Source organism: Manis javanica, chromosome 4 (assembly GCF_040802235.1).
Source record: "Manis javanica isolate MJ-LG chromosome 4, MJ_LKY, whole genome shotgun sequence".
Lineage (NCBI taxonomy): Eukaryota > Metazoa > Chordata > Mammalia > Pholidota > Manidae > Manis > Manis javanica.
In genome coordinates, this window is record NC_133159.1 from 57,298,349 (window position 1) to 57,315,229 (window position 16,881).

Genomic DNA, 16,881 nt, shown 5'->3' on the forward strand with positions numbered 1-16,881 from the left:
TCTGTGACTTAAAAAAGCTCCAAGTGAAAGTGGAATAATCTGAAAATGAGCAGAATAGTTCCTTTATTTAGGCAGCTATGCTAAAGTGGGAAGACCAGCAGGAATCAGAAAATCTGAATGTGAATTGGCTTTGCTGCTGACCTTGGACAAGTGAGTCTCAGTTTCTTCCACCTGTACAAGATTAAGCCCACAGGACCTTAATGAGGAATAATAAATAATATGTATGAAGATGTTGTGTAATGGTAGATCACAGCGCTGTAGAGGGCATACATTTATTTCTTACACTATTCATTCATTTGATCATTTAACAATGAATATTTAATTTTTACTGTTCTCTGTGAATTGTGGTAGATCCTCAGGGATGATGCAACTTCTACCCTCAAGGAATTTTAGTGGAGGCTGGGGGCGATAAGATGTATGTGCAGGACTCTGTCGTAGGAGAGAGAGACAGGATAGTTGGGAAGGTGGGCAAAATCAAAGGTTTCCAGAGGAGAGATGATTTTGTATTTTAGTGGCATTAGTCTTCTCACTGCATTAATGTTGACTGAAAATCATGAAACCCAAATGTTAACATGGATGTTTTTTTCTTCCTTTAAAGTCAAAGCGTTATTGAGAAGGAAAGAGACAATGGAGAAAATTAATCAATGTAGGCTTACAAATGTATTAAATTATATTAATTTCTAAATGTCAGGTAGTTATACTGTATTTCTGTATTTCACTTCATTCAAAATACAATTTTAAGGAAATAGTTCGATGTGTTACTAAATTTAAAAACGAGATAGTTCAGGTATAATCTTTTGTAATCATAACTTGAATGGTAATAATCGTATTAAAGTACCTCCGTTTTTCCTTGTTTTTTAGTATAGATTTTTTTCGCATAATTATGTTGTTTCAACATTAGGACTTTTTCAAGAATTTTTACTATTAATGTATTGCTTCTACATTTCCATCTCTGTTTTTGCTCTTGAGAGTAATATGAACATCTGTTGAATATTGTGGATGTAATGATTTATTATGCCTCCTTAAATTTTTGCCATCCTGATAATGTCATTCATTTTGTAGGCAAGTGTATCTACTAATCTATCCACTTAATCTGTTTAGTTTTAAGGGAATTATTTTCTGAATCACTCTGAGTTTAGTGAACTCAATTGGTTTTAAATAGGAGGGAAGTAAATCAGTTTGAAAAATGAAATTTTATGAATGGTGTGATTCCTAAATTTATTAAGAGCTTGACTTTTTCCCATTGCTACACATGCCCTTCTAATTAATTTCATAGATTTTCTTGGAACAATTGTTTGCTACAACCTCTAGAGAGTAAATTATGTAACATTCACATTCTAGTGTTGATTTTTTGTAGAATCTAGATTTTTAAGAAGTCCATAATGGTATTCATCTACTTTGAATTCTGTTTCTTTGAAAAAGGGTGGGAAAAATATCTATTGGGCTTTTTATTCTCTAAATGGGTGACATGGCAATGTAAAACAAGTTTCTCTTCTCTGAAATGATTGATGATCCTTGTATTTTTTGTCAATCATTGGTCTTAAAAATCAGGCATCTGACTCTTTTCCAACTTGACAGCATGTCGTCTATCTTTCTGTTCCACTAAGCATTTCATTCTCTTTCTAAGCAGTTTAAATGTAGGTAAAATATGATTACTTTTCACAATAATCCTGCTGTTTAACTTCAGTTTGTTCTTATTATCTATCAACTCAATATATTTTGCTGAGATAATTGGGTATTGATCATTTTTGCACTGTCATTTGCAGTTCAAATTTGATCTTCAAAAATACTTGAGACCCTTTTTAATGCGTAGTGTATGGTTAATATGCATGCACAGTTCTAGTCTGGGCTTTGGTTCACTGTGCTGATCAGATTCACCCTTCCTGAAAAGAAAACAGCAGCTCAGTGATTAAAGTAAGGACACTTTCCACTGCTTTATCACCTCTTCCCCCTTTTTTTCGTGAATCTAAGACAAATAAGGAATTCTAAAAGGTCTTGGGCGTCACCTGACCTTAGAAGTTGGAGTGTGAATAGTCACGACATGCTGTCCCCTTATTCTTCTCTTCACCGGGGCAGGTCACAGTACTAACGTTATTTCCAAAAACAGTATAGAAATCTTATTCTTCTTTTTTCCAAATGCATGCTTAAGCAGATTTCCCTTTTTTAATCCCTCTAATTTTTACTTATTTTAGCTGGCCATGAATTATTTCTGCGGAGTTTTTAGACCTATAGATGCATAAGTCAAAGTGAGAGTAACTTATAAATATTCACTATTTTAAGATTTATTGAACATCTATGACTCATTTGGTAAGAATCCTGCTTTATGAGATGCTAGAGGAAAGAAAACACTGGCAATATTTTCTATGCATAGTGGCATTAATTAAGAAATGAAGACTGAGATTTGGGAGTCAAAGGACCAGCGTGCAAGTCCTTGCTGTGGCTGTCACCTAATTGCTCAGACTTCCAGCTAGCTCATCTATAAACAGTGATGTACTAATACCTATTTCAGAATTTTCATGAAAATAAAATATAATAAATTATGGGAAAGTATTTTAAAAACTGTAGTGTGCTATATCAAAGCCCTCAACTGGCGTAGAACCTATTTGAGTAAAGGGCAAAAATATTGATATGAAGAAAAGTATTAGCTGGAAAATCACTAGTTACTCCTAAATGTTTAATAAATATAAATAATATGGAAGATTCAGAGGACATGCACTGAATAGATGTGAAATGGTTGAATTTGTTTCTGGGACTTAAAAATAGGCCTTCAAGGGTGGGTAAAATTTGTAATGGAAAGAGGAATCTTCTAAATGTTCCTGCCAGGAAGGAGCAGGCTTCATTTATCCATTCATTAAACCACTTGTTAAGTATTTATGGAGTGTTTACTGTCCAGGCCCTGTGCTAAGGGATAGCATGGATAGTAGAGTAGCTGTAGAAAGAAAAAGATATTTGACTTTTGTCACATGGTTTATATTTTAATATTTAGACTGGTGAATTTACCACAGAGTACCCTTTTTACCACATTGAAATGCTAATCTGATTTTTTTTTGTAAAAATGTTTGCATTTGGCTAATATGGTTTAATTAAAGATAATTATTGAAATGTAATTGAAATATTTACATTCCTAGAAACTAATAAGTCAAGGAATTTACTCTTTGTAATTTATTTTATAAATACTTAAGTGATTTTAAAAATTCCTTAAGGAGTCTTTGGGGGCCTACAGAGCACAAAGCCAAAGGGCTTGCAGATATTCAATTAATTGCTTGTGCACTGAATTTCATTTTATGTAAATTGTCTATTTATCATATAAGCCCATTAAGCACTGCATAGCTCCAATTTGGGTTGTGCTCACAAGGCAGCAAATATAGTAATAAGCTCAATGAGAGTGAAAAAAATAGCCTCAGTATCTCTGGTATCTTGTAAGCAAAACAAGTTGATCTTACTTTTTAATTGCTCTTTTGATGTCATGATTAAATCCATTTTCTTTGATCATAATCCCCTGCTCCTGGTGGGGGCACCTGGTGCTGACGGGGAAAGTCCCCAGAGAGCTGCATCACGCTGAGGACGGGAGCCCCCTGATGGTCTCCCATCCCCTGAGCCCTGCAGTCAAGGGAATCCAGGCTTGTCTGACCTGCTCTCTCATGTCTGGTCAGCCTCGGCAGCTGGTAAAGAGGGTGATGGGAAGAGGATGTTGTTGAGTAGAAAGTGATGGCCTGCTAAGAAACTACCAGGAGATGCCAGCGAGTGACTGAAGGGAAGCATATGGGTTGGAGATAATGTATATAATTTATAGTGAATTTCTTAAGTCCCAGCAGTCTTTGGAAGATCACTCACTAGTTCAACTATGTGGGCCATACAAATGATTCCAAGAACATATATCTTCCCTTGGGGTAAGATTAGGAGAGAGAGATTTATTTATTCATTCAAACAACAAAAACTTCATGAATGCTAAACACTGCTAAATTCTTCCAATGAAGTGACAATTAAAACCGGCATTGGAGCTTACAGTCCAGGAGAAAGGGAGACATTAAATAGAAATTCCAGATTAATATACAATTACAGTTTGTGATAAGTATTATGATGTAACACTCCAAGATGCAGGAGTGGAACCATATTTTGGCACCTAATTATATTAAGGGTTCACATGATCCCTCAGTATCTCAAAAAGTGGTATGTCAGTGATAACTACAGGATGATTAGGAGTTATTCAGATAGATTAGGAGGAGGAGGATTCAAGGCAAAGGGAGCAGTATGTGTGGGGACTCTGAGATGGCAAGAGTTTCAAGTGTGTTGCAAAGCACTTAGATGTGCTCCACAGTTGAAAACCAAATTGCATGAAAAAGTGTGTTCCTGCAAAGAGGCTCCTAGGTTTCTGTGAACCAGTTCTATAGTGAAGAGTTAAGTTGTTCATTTGTCTCCAAAGACCTGCATATGGGACACTTCTGGATTTTACTTGCCTGCTGTAGTTGACTTTAGTTCAGAGATCTTCAGTATTGAATGTATTTTTCACCAGTCAAGTGCTCAATAGGGGTTTCTAGACATGCTGCATTGTCCACTACAGTAGTCACCTGTGGCTATCAAAATTTAAATTTAAATAAATTAAAATTCAATTAAAAATTTAAAAATCACAAACTCAGCTCCCCAGTCACTCCAGCCATATTTCAAGTGCTCAGTAACTGAGTATGGTGAGCAGCTACTGTATCGGACAGCACGGATATAACACTTCTATCATCACAGAAAGTTCTATCATATAGTTTGCATAGTAGTTTATAGTATGAGCTCTGGAGTGAGACAGATCTGGATTTAAATCCTGATTTTTGCACTTATTTGCTGCATGATCTGAAGAAAGTTACCTAACATCACTGAGCCTCAGATTCACCATGGATAAAATAAGAATGACATAGATAAAATAAATATAAAGAACTTAACACAGCAACCTGGCACATAATAGGTATTTTAGAAATACCAATTCCTGGTACCTCCATTTTCTTAACCCAACTCCCTTGTCTTCTAGTGACTCAATCAGTCATTCCCCATCTTCCTCCTCCATGTAGTGGAAATTCCTTTATTCTTTAGTCACACCCCCAACCTAATCCACAATTCAAAATTAATCCAAACTTGTTCTCTAATCCAGCTGAGTATGCCAAACCTTGTTGGCAGATTCATTTCACTATTGAAATTATGAGCCTTAAGAATGGGCAGCCTGTAGGTTCACCTCAGCTGGTTGACCCTAGGCAACTTGGTAAGCCTCGGACTACACCTCCTTTGTGACTCTTTCCACTTTTGGTAGTGACTGTCCTAATTGCAGTCTCCTCCCCAGACCCTCACCTCTCCTCTGTATCAGCAGATGACTATCTCCTGGAATTAATTTATTGAACTTCCCTGCCCTACACCTCCAAATGTATACTTTTTTATTAACAGGGGTTCCCAAATGCCAATATTGGTACAGTCTAGGCTACTTTAGAAGCACTTGATTAGTCTTAAAAAAAAAGCACTCTACCTGGACCAGACCTAGACTACTGAATCAAAATCTTTAGTACTGGGAAAGGGAGAATCTGTACTGGCTTAATGATCTTAAGGTGATTTTTGTGACCTAACTAAATTTTGGGAGACATCACCAAGAGAGTTGTAGACACCTTTGCTCATAACCTCTGATTTCTTTTTCATGTTGTTTAATATTAATCTGGCTGCCTCTTATTTCTTCCCAGAAGTTGATATGTAGGTTGCACTTTTCAGAGTTCCTCAGTGAGTCCTTACAGCATCTGTCTTGCCTGTGGTCATCACACTTAATCTCTCCTTGCTGGAACTGTTAACACACTCCTGCTGGTGGCTCGACAAGCTTGGGAGCAGCTAAAATGGTTCCTTTCCTGTGTCCTGGCTGTGCTCCAAGACTTCATTCATGGTCATTTTGTCTGGCCATTTATTGCAAACTGTAGATCATAGATGATTCTGGAGGAGGAGTTCAAGCAGCCAGAAGTATAATCTCGAAAGATGGAGGCTTCCCAGTTATATAATATTTCGGACACAAACATTGCTCTGGAAGTTTTTAATTTGATTCAAAGTGTGTTGTCCACTGGGAATAACATTTAGCACTCCAGAGGAAAAAAAAGGACTTTCAGTGCTGTTTGACTTATTTTTTTCATCTATCAGTGTGTTGTATATATAATTTATGGTGAGTTTCTTTGGTACCATACCTTTTTGGTGCTTCTCAAAAACTAAAATGATGTTGATAGAAGCAAACATTTCAGTGAAAACAGCTAAAAGATGAAAAAAACATGGAATTGGCAGATCAACATATATATATATATACACATACAGACACACACACATATATATTTATGTAGTATTATATGTATATCTAATATGTATACTATTTATGTATAAATATAATTAATGTAAGTATTGATATTATGTTTAATAAGAATTTCATCACAATTAAATTATGCATTACATAGTAGAATTCAAATAAATAATCACTCATGAAAATATTGGATTAAGAAACAACCAGAAAGAGACAAAAAGTCAGAGAACCTTGACTAAGTCACATTTGAGCCTCTTGCTTCCTGTGTGGCCATGAGCAGGTCCCTGAACAATTCTAAGCCTTATTTCCCACAGCTTCAAAATAATCTTTCACAAGGTTGTTGTAAGGATTAAATGGAATAAATAATAAATGGGAATCCATTATAAGATATATTAATTGTTCTTGCTAAGGTCAAAAGACACTTTACAATTTTTGTAATATCTTCTAAATCTCTAAGAAAAAATCAGTTTTGTAGTTCTTCATTTAATTAATAAGAGTAATGGGTTACTTTTATCCACCTTAGTATCCTTGGAAGATTATCATATAGTAAATCTTAAATCTTATTGAATAGAATAATGTATATTTATTAAGTTCTTCATTTCTGAAAATTGTCAACTCATGTGCATGGATGTTTTGTATTTTTCTAATAACCAGAACATTTATTTAACCAGAAATTTTTTTCTTCAGTAGAGCCATCTGTTCTTTTTTTTATTAAATAAAGGCCAGTTTTCATATTTTTCCTAACATACTAAACATTTAAAATATCTGGTTTTTATTTTATTGTTATTTGGGATAATTATGACCAATAATACATTTGCTGGGCTTTTGCATTGTGACAGACACAATGTAAAGCATTTTATACATATTAACATATTTGGTCCTCACAGTAATCTTATAAGGTGGCTAATGTTATGCCCATTTACTGATGAGACAGTTAAGACACAAAATGGCTAAGTATCTTTCTCTAAAGTCATCCTTTACAAGACAGAATGGGAGTTTGAGCCTAGGCAGTCTGAGTCCAGAAGCTAGGTTTAGCCTGTTGAAGCCATGCTCCATGGCTGCCATTGCTTAATCTACTGCGGATTTGCTTGTAAGTGTTCCCAGACTGCAACCCTGGGGCTCCTTGATTCCCGGGGCAGCTGACTTGGGGATCCTTGATACAACCTTATGAGTAAAACTCTCCTGGAGTCCTGGCAGTACCTTCTAACTTGTGTTTCAGTATTTCTGACATGCCCTCAAGCATTGCTACATGGAAATCAATTACAGCACTTTTGTTTCTACATGTTTGATAATCAGAGATATAAAAGGAAACATAACAGCCCATCTAAGAGACTGGCTTACATATATTTCCAGCCAGATACATGTCACTCCTCATCAGAGTGTGATCACTGGTTTCTAAAACCACATCACAACCTTATGCAGATGTTTGCATGTGCAGGTTATGTTTACTGTGTTTTCCTGCCTTGAGCTTGTAAAAACTGGTGAGTAAATTGTGAGTCACTGAGACTGTAATTATAGCATCATGGGAATTCATGTGTTTGCTGAAACATGTAATCAGAATTGTGCATTGAATTAATTAGAGTTAGAAATTAGAAAATTTTATACAACTTAGTTTGCATGGCTAATCCTTATGGTGAAATTGCAGGCACAGGCCTGGAAGTTTAATATGTTCCCCATACATAGCTCCAATGCAAATTATGTCTTAAAGTCTTCAGGTTTTCCCTTGTTTTCCTATCATTGTTTTACTATTACCTAAAGAGAAATAACTATTTTTCTCACTTGAAATGAGCTTCAAGTGAAACTAAGGTTGAAGCTATCATCATACATTGAGAAAACTTTTCTTGTACTTCATATACTCAGGCATGGACATATGAATACACACACATGTACACACTTTCACACAAACACATAATGCAGCTCCTACGTATGAAAGGATTGATTTCAGTAAGTGTATTTGGAAGAGTGTTTTAAAGAACCACTGACAGTTTCCCATAGGAATAATATTACTAGTCTAGAACAAAAGATTACCCCATACATCACACTATTTTAAATAATGCTTTCATGGGATCGTCACTTCCCAAGCTTCCTCTCTAGACATCAGAAACAATCCTCTGTACCACTAACTCTAGGAGACCCTCCACCACCATCACTCTTTACAACCATGCTGTTTTCAATGATACATAGGCTATCAGCACCATTATCAAAACTAGTGATATCCCATTGGAATAATTATGATTGAAGCTACATTTATACTTTCAAAATGATAAATAAATATTATGGTTTTGTTCTGAATTTCAAATCCTGAGCACTTGGTAATTTTTCATGTTATCAAAACGAGTAGAGTGTGCATCGGTGACACAGAACTGTAAGGTTTACTAAAGCCAGAAAACAGTGAGCACAACATATATACTGTTAAACATGCTATCGAAGTTGCATTTGATGCATTTATTATTACTTCTGGTTGTCAGCATTGCAGTATTGCTAATAACCGAGAAGTGTGCTAATTATATTAACTACTTATTCAAGAAGTTGCAATCATACGCATTAGAAAACCCCTCCCAATTTAGTCATTTGCATGGAAGTAAAGCAGCAATTTCACAGTTGAAAACTGATATTCACAATGTTAGAGAACGTTATGTTGATTTTTTTCTAAAGGCTCACCTGATTTTGGAAAAATTTGTTTTCTTGGCAAGTAATGACTCTCTAGTCAGTAGGTCTGTGCTTTAGTCAACTTGGGCTGCTGTAACAAAATACCACTGACTGGGTGGCTTAAACACCTAAAATATAAAGAATGGAGAAAGGAGGAATAAGAAGGGAGGGAAGTAAAGAATCACCAGACAGTGTTTATAACAACTCAATAAGCGAGTTAAGTTAGACAGTAAGATACTAAAGAAGCTAACCTTGAACCTTTGGTAACCAAGAATCTAAAGCCTGGAATGGCAATAAGTACATATCTTTCAATAATCACCCTAAATGTAAATGGCACCTTATAGCTTCTAATGTAAACAGCAGACATTTGTTTTTCATAGTTCTGGAGGCCAGAAAGTCTAAAGTACTAGCAGATTCAGTTCCAGATGAGAGCCCTCTTCCTGATTCACAGATGACCTCCTTCTCATTAGGTCCTTATATGGCAGAGAGAAAATGAGAGAAAGAGAGAAAGCGCTAGTCCTCCTTCGTCTTACAAGAACACTGAACCCATCATGGGCGACACCCCTTTCATGCCCTCATCTAAATCTAAGTACCTCCCAGTAGTTCTAACTCCAAATACCATTACTTTGAGGATTAAGGCTTCAACATATAAATTTGGGGGTGAGGGACACAAACATTCAGTCCATAACAGTCTCTGATTGGAGAATGTACATATGAATTTCCTCTACATGGTGTTTTTATACTTTTTTAAATTGGAATGCCTTGGAAAGCTGGGTACTCCCCCATTCACCACAGTCTCTGCCACTCCTTGCTGCCTTACTCCTTGCTAGATGCTCAATGGAGTTGTCTATAAAGCTTCTGTAGGTACTTGAAATATTGACTCTTGACTTAAACCATTTACTTGTCAAGATTTATCAGATTTTTGTATTAAAATACTCTTTTGACTCTTTTAGGATGGAGAACCTAATAAGGGGAAGGAATCCCCCGCAATACCAGAGAAGTCCTTGTAAAGAAGTTCGTGCAGCACTTCGGAAAAGGCCTGAAGAGGAGTGTAAGTATGTTTAATAAGATTAAGTATGTGCTAGACAAATTTTGGTGAGTAGCACTGTAAAACTGAAGGGTTAACCTTTAAATGATCAGTCAAGTAATAGAGGTTCAAATATCTGTTGAATCAAATTGAATTTATATTTAAAAACATTGTATCACCTGGTAGCTGGATTCATACACTAAAACATTATTTCTTGTGTTCCTCTTGTACTTCAAGATGTTCTACTGATAATTGGGTTCCATGTACAAATGAGATTGGAAATAAATGTATGACCTACCACATCTTAGATATGCATACCATAGTGTGAATGTTTCTGAGAAGTCCTGAATTGACAAAAATTTTGAAATGTGTTTAAAATCATCATTTTCCAGTTTCATTTGAGAACAGTGCTCTCTCAACATATTTTTTTAACTGAGGACTCTGAAAAATACTGTATTATATACTAAAGAATAAATATCTAAAGGTAAGTAAATATAAATTCATTGATTAAAGAGAAACATTTGATTTAATGGAATTTAGGAAAAGATTTTAAAAGATGGAAAATCATTTTACCATATCTTCGTACCATAAAGTCATTTTATTCCATCTTCAAACTTTAAATATTAGATATATTACTGTCTCTAGAGATTTCATTTAAATATTTCTAGTCTGTAACATTGTTGGAAGTATTTGACATATTTGCATTTTAAGTTTATAAGATGACCCATAATACTAACTTTCCTCATGGTATTTGCATACAATTATTTTCAGGAAACTAAATCAGTTCCATTATGCCAAAAATTTATCTGAATTTTTCACTTTTATAGGAACTTACATTTATAAGGATAGAGCTAATACAATGGGTTCATTGGCATATATAGTTTAGTAGACTTTTAAGAGTATATTGGCATTTTTATTTAGTTTGAAGTACCCTGTTCTGAATAAAGACCAAATGCAAGGAAGCTGGGCACACTCATGTCAAGTAGAATATTTTTGTTTTGCTTTTTTATAATAAAATCAATAAACAATCTGAATGAGATGGCTTCTATGTCATTCAATATAGTGTTAGTTTGCTTTAAATTGATAGATTTATAGCTTCTAATACTATAAACAATAGCCAATTAAAACTAAAACTTGAAAATGAAGATTGAGTTCATGAGCATCTTAAAAACGACAAGATGCAGACTTTTGCTTAAATGTTTTGCTTTTTTATTGGGTTCATAGGAAGCTTTGGAGTTTCTCCTTTATGCTTGTTTAACACAGTCAACTTAGTCTCTGGTATGATTATGCAGATTTTGTTTAAATACTTATAAGAGATTTTTGTGAATAAATCTATAATTCTCACAGAATTGCTATTTAATACATACAAAGTGATTTTTCAAGCCTTTTGTACTGAACTGGTCTAGGCCAGAGGTTGACCAACTGTGGTCCATTGACCAAGTTCAGCCTGACACCTCTTTCTGTAAATAAAATTTTACTGAAACACAGCCATCTCCTATGTAGGTATTGAGTATGGCTGCTTTCATACTACAAAGGAAGAGCGAGTGGTTGTGACAGAGACTGTGTGGGCCAGGAAGCCAAAAGATTTTTCCTCATCTTTACAGAAAAAGGCTTTTAAATCTGGTGTGAACTATTGATTCTCAAAGTGTGGTTTCCAGATCAGCAACAGCAGCAGTATCTGGGAATTTGTTAGAAACACAAATTTTAAAGGCTGTAACCTACATCTACTGAATCAAAACCTCTGCAAGTCAGGTCCCGTGTAGGAGGTTCTGACGTAAGCTCAAGTTTGAAAACCACTAGCCTGCATCAAATGACTGACTGCACATGATATTAAATCGTCATGGACACAAAAGACAAATGTTAATAGGCATATTACAGAGTTTAGTTTTGTTGACTAATGTAAAGTACATAATATAACTGATATCTGTGTTGTAACAATTAAGTCCCCATCAACTGGATTCTGCTGGCAATTTTTGGAATATTACTACAGGAACTCAGCTAGATTGCTACATCATTGAACATGGAAAGACATAACAAAAACTGGGAAACCTACAAATGTTATTTTCTTCAAGAGGTCTTCATTATCCCTTGTTATTATAATGAAACAGTTCTTCTTGTCCTGTTAGGTATCAGTGTTAATTCCCTAAGAAAGAAGCCTCCTTTTTTAGAATTGAAGCAGCATTTCGTATTAGTTAATTAAAACATTAATTTTAGAGTCACACAGAAGGGTTTATTCTCTATTGTGGTATTCAATGTGACTAGCGGCAGAAGCCTCAGTATTATATTTTTTAATCTAAGACTCAGTTTACTGTAGCTTAAAAATGAGAATAATGATAGAGCCTACCCTGTAAGGTTGTTTCAAGAAGAGAGAGATTCATATTAAGTACTTGGTACAGAACCTGGGACATAATAAGTTTTCTTTTCTTTCTTTTCTCTCTGTTTCTTTTCACTTGCTATTATTGTTTTTCTTATTTCAAAGTAGCCATTGGTGTGAAGATAGTAGAGCATATTTCTGATCACAAAAATACCACCACATAAATTACCACCACTAATTTTAGAAACAATGCATGGTAAGAAGAAGGTTGTAAACAAATGACATAGCTGAAATTCTTGCAACAATGTTAGATAGTAATTTGTGTTAGTAATTGGCTCACTCCATGACATAGTTCTTTGTAATTCTACAAATTCAGTACAAGATCCAGACCAACGCTGGGGTCACCTCTCCTGGAAAACGGCCACTGTGGAAAACCATCCTAGCAAGCTAAATGGTAGTGGCTTCCCTTTACTGAGAATTGAAAGGAATAGTAGAACATGACTCAGATTATAAGATCCTCCAGATGCAAGGAGAGCCCTCTTATTTGGAAATGGTGAATACAGGAAGATTTTACTAAATAGCGTAATTCACACTGCTTTCTTTAATAACCCTTTATACTATTTTATAATGTTTACAATGTGAAGATCAACATTAAGTTACCAGACATAACTCTTAACCAAATATTTCATGAAATTATATCTAGCTATGTTGCATCTAACATAGAGAAGCAGATTTTCAGTAAAAATAAACTGCTTCTTGTAAAAGACAAATTTTTAAACATGCTCAAGTTGTATGAATGAAATGTAAGTTTCATATATGCAAATAAAAACTTTTTCCTCAGAACTTCAGCCCCATTCAGCTCCAGCCCTAATTCTTGTTCTATTTCCAGGCAAACCTTTCTAAAGAGTCACCTGTGCTTACCACATTTATTTACCTCACACTTACTTTTTCAAACTCATAATCCAGCTTCCATCCAGTCACTCTACTGAAGCAGCTTCCATGCAGACCATCAATAATATCTTATGTTGATGTATTAGTTTTCTATTGCTATGTAACAAATTACCATAAATTTAGTAGCTTAAAACAACATTCGTTTATTATCTGTTTCTGTGGGTCAGGAGAGCAAGTAGGGCTTAGGCAGCTTCTCTGCTTCAGGGTATAACTAGGCTGAAGTGTCATCAGAGGCTCAGTTGAGGAAGAATCCACTTCCAAGCTTACTTAGCAGACCTTGTCCTTGTGGTTGTATGACCAAAAGCTCCACTTTTTACTGACATTCAGCTGGGGGCCACCTTTATACTTTGGAAGTCTCCTGCAGTTCCTTGCTTCATATCCATTCTCAATGTGGCTGCTCACTTCATGGAACCAGCAAGGAGACTCTCCCCTCGAGGAGGGCCCTGTCCTTCTTTAAAGGGCTTTGACCTGATTAAGCCAGGCTAACCCAAGACAATTTCACTTTTGATTAATTCACAATCAACTGGTTTAGGACCCTAACTATCCCATAACCATTTTTATATTCTGTTGTCTAGAAACAAGTCACAGGAAACAAAAGCAACAATAAACAAGGAGGACTACATCGAACTAAAAGGCTTCTGTGCAGCCACGGAAACCATCAAAACAAAACAAAACAAAACAAAACAAAACAAAACAAAACAAAAACCTACCACATGGGAGAATATACTCATAAATGATTTACCCAGTAAGGGGTTAACAGCCAAAATATATAAAGAACTCATATGACTCAACACCCAAAAAACATACAATCCAATTAAAAAATGGGCAAAGGATCTGAATAGATATTTTTCCAAAGAAGAAATACAGATGGCCAATAGGCACAGGAAAAGATGCTCCACATTGCTAATTATCAGGGAAAAGCAAATCAAAACTACAAAGAGATATCATCTCATACCAGTCAGCATGGCCACTATCCAAAAAAGAAGAAATAACAAGTGTTGGTGAGGCTGTGGAGAAAAGGGAAGTCTCCTACATTGTTGGTGGGAATGTAAATTGTTGCGTCCACTATGGAAAGCAGTATGGAGGTTCCTCAGAAAACTGAAAATAGAAATACCATACAACCAACTAATTCCACTTCTAGAAATTTACCTGAAGAAAACTAAATCTCTAATTCAAAATGATATGCATCTCTATGTTTTTGCCACATTATTTCTAATAGCCAAGATATGGAAGCAACCAAAGTGTCCATCAATAAATGAATGGATAAAGATGTGGTACATATATACAATGGAATATTAAAAGAAAGAAATCCTGCCATTCCCAACATCATGGATGAACCTAGAGGGTATTATGCTATGTGAAATAGACCAGGCAGAGAAAGACAAGTACTGTGAGAGTTCACATATATGTGGAATCTAAAAACAAACAAAATGGACAAAACAGCAATAGAACTCAGAGGCACTGAGAAGTGACTGGTGGTTGCCATGGAGGAGGATTTGGGGTGGGTGGGTGAAATAGGTGAAGGGTATAAAGATTCACAAAATCTCAATCGTAATCAATTAGTCACAGCAATGAAAGTATAGCATAGAGAATATAGTTATTAATTCTGCAGTATCTTTCTATGTTGACATATATTAACTATACTAGCTGAGGTAAGCATTTAATAATTTCGATAACTGTCAAAAAAAATTTTTTAATTGAACTAAAAAATTTTTCAAGTAACACACAGGAAGCAGGAAAAAAATAGAAATACAGGAATGAGAAACCAAGGAAACAATCAGAAAACAATAAAATGGCAGGCAAGACTTAACATCAATAAGTGCATAAAATGTAAATGGTGTAAATACCTCAGTTAAAAGGCAGAGCTTGTCAGACTGGATAAAAAAGCAAAATGGTATATTTTGCCTATAAGATATTCCCTTTAAATGTAAAAGGATGAATATATATCATACTAACACTATTTAAATGAAATCTAAAGTGACTCTATCAGGAAACAGTAAGTTCAAAGTAAATATAATAAACAAGGTTATTCCATAATAATAAAGAAGTCAGTTTATCAAGAGGACATACCAGCCATAAATGTTTATGAACTCTATTTTTTTCTTAGAGTTCTTTTTCAAATTTATGTTTTCTTAGTCTTTGTTTCAATAGCTTTGCTATAATGTCTTTTTGTTTTTAATCTAATTTTCAGTAGCTAAGTAATTCTTGGTAGTATTGTTGTAATTGTGGCCTATTTTTGAAAAAACATTCTTGGTTTCATATAGAGAAATATTTTTGAAGGTGTAATTTTTACTCAGAAGTATCTGAGAAAGTACTATGGAAACTAAAATGCCTATCTATTCAGTTTCTGAAAAATAAGAAAAATCCATTGAATAGTTTTTTTTTCTTTATTTTACCTTGTAAAAGTTAAATTTATGTTAACTTAATTACATCCTTTTGGCAGTGATATTATACTTTTCCTTAATATAAAAATCTATTTAATATTATCAGGCGATAACACTTAAAATTATTTTGTTTTCAAATGACTGCTACCTTTCCAAATGTCAAAATATTCTTGTGTTAACCAGATTGGTAAAAATCATAACAATTAGTCATGTTCCTGCCTTCATGTTAGTTATTGAACATGATTTAACCTTTTCCTGGTGACTTAAGGACAGTTTTATTAACACCCTATAATTGTAAAATGTGGTAACAGAACTCCATTTGTGCTTTCCTCCATATCAAGTTGTCAGCAGTCACTTTTGCTGTGATCTTGCTTTTTAGCTATGCCTTCTTTTGACATTTATTTTTATCACTTTAGTTTATACTTCAGGGAGCTGATAAACCATCCTTGTTAAGACCTGTAGAATAAAGATATATCAATGAGTCAAAGACTGGAAACTAATCAAGCCTTGAATGATTTATAGTAAACAGGATAAAGAACTATGGAACATTAAGTGCAATGTAGCAGTGGGATGCCTTAGTTTGAAAGATCCTGAGGCTGCTCTTCTAGTTGACTCCATCTCTGGTCTGTGTTGGGTCCCTAATACTGGTGTTCCTTGCTATGTTCCTATTTCAAACCATGTCTCAATGACTCAGCCATGGTGTATTGACTTGGTGCCACTCTCATCTCACTCACTTGGTGAGGGGCTTAGGCATTGGAGGATGGAGGGAAACCTGTTATCTACTAAGGAAATTTGATGAAATCCTCAGGCTGGTGGCACCAGTCTATACTGTGATAGATGTCACATATGTGCATCATAAAGTCAGTGTGCAGAGGAAGAGTTACTATTCCTGGGCTTCACTTTGTGCTAGAAAACCTTCCAGAAACTCCTGGAAAATGTTCCCTATCATTTCACTATCCTAAATTGGATTATATCTCTATTCTTATACACCAAGAGAATGCTATGAACTCATTGGCTTAAGCTTTTTAGCTGTGCTTCTGGACCAATCACTTTCAAGAGCTGGTTTAGTATTAAAAACACCCTTAGATAATCTATTGGCCATGTGGTATAGCAGAAGGATATTCAACATTATACCCCAGATTATCGCTTATACTATATATTTGTCTATATATACGCAGGTATCCAAAAATATTTTAGGTTTAGGAATGGGAACAAGGGACAGAAGAGATGATACTTGGGCAATCAGGAATCTGAG

The 16,881-nt window shown here is 35.0% G+C and overlaps 1 protein-coding gene across 6 annotated transcripts in view; it reads left to right on the forward strand.

Annotated features, from left to right (window-relative positions):
• Positions 1 to 16,881, forward strand: part of LRRC7 (leucine rich repeat containing 7) — a 488,385-nt gene that overhangs the window by 101,823 nt on the left and 369,681 nt on the right. For all 6 annotated transcript variants that reach the window (XM_037024314.2, XM_037024309.2, XM_073234117.1 and 3 more), the window contains exon 2: positions 9,904 to 10,001. In XM_037024314.2, the coding sequence (XP_036880209.1) occupies positions 9,904 to 10,001 (98 nt within the window). The remainder of the gene's footprint in view (positions 1 to 9,903; positions 10,002 to 16,881) is intronic.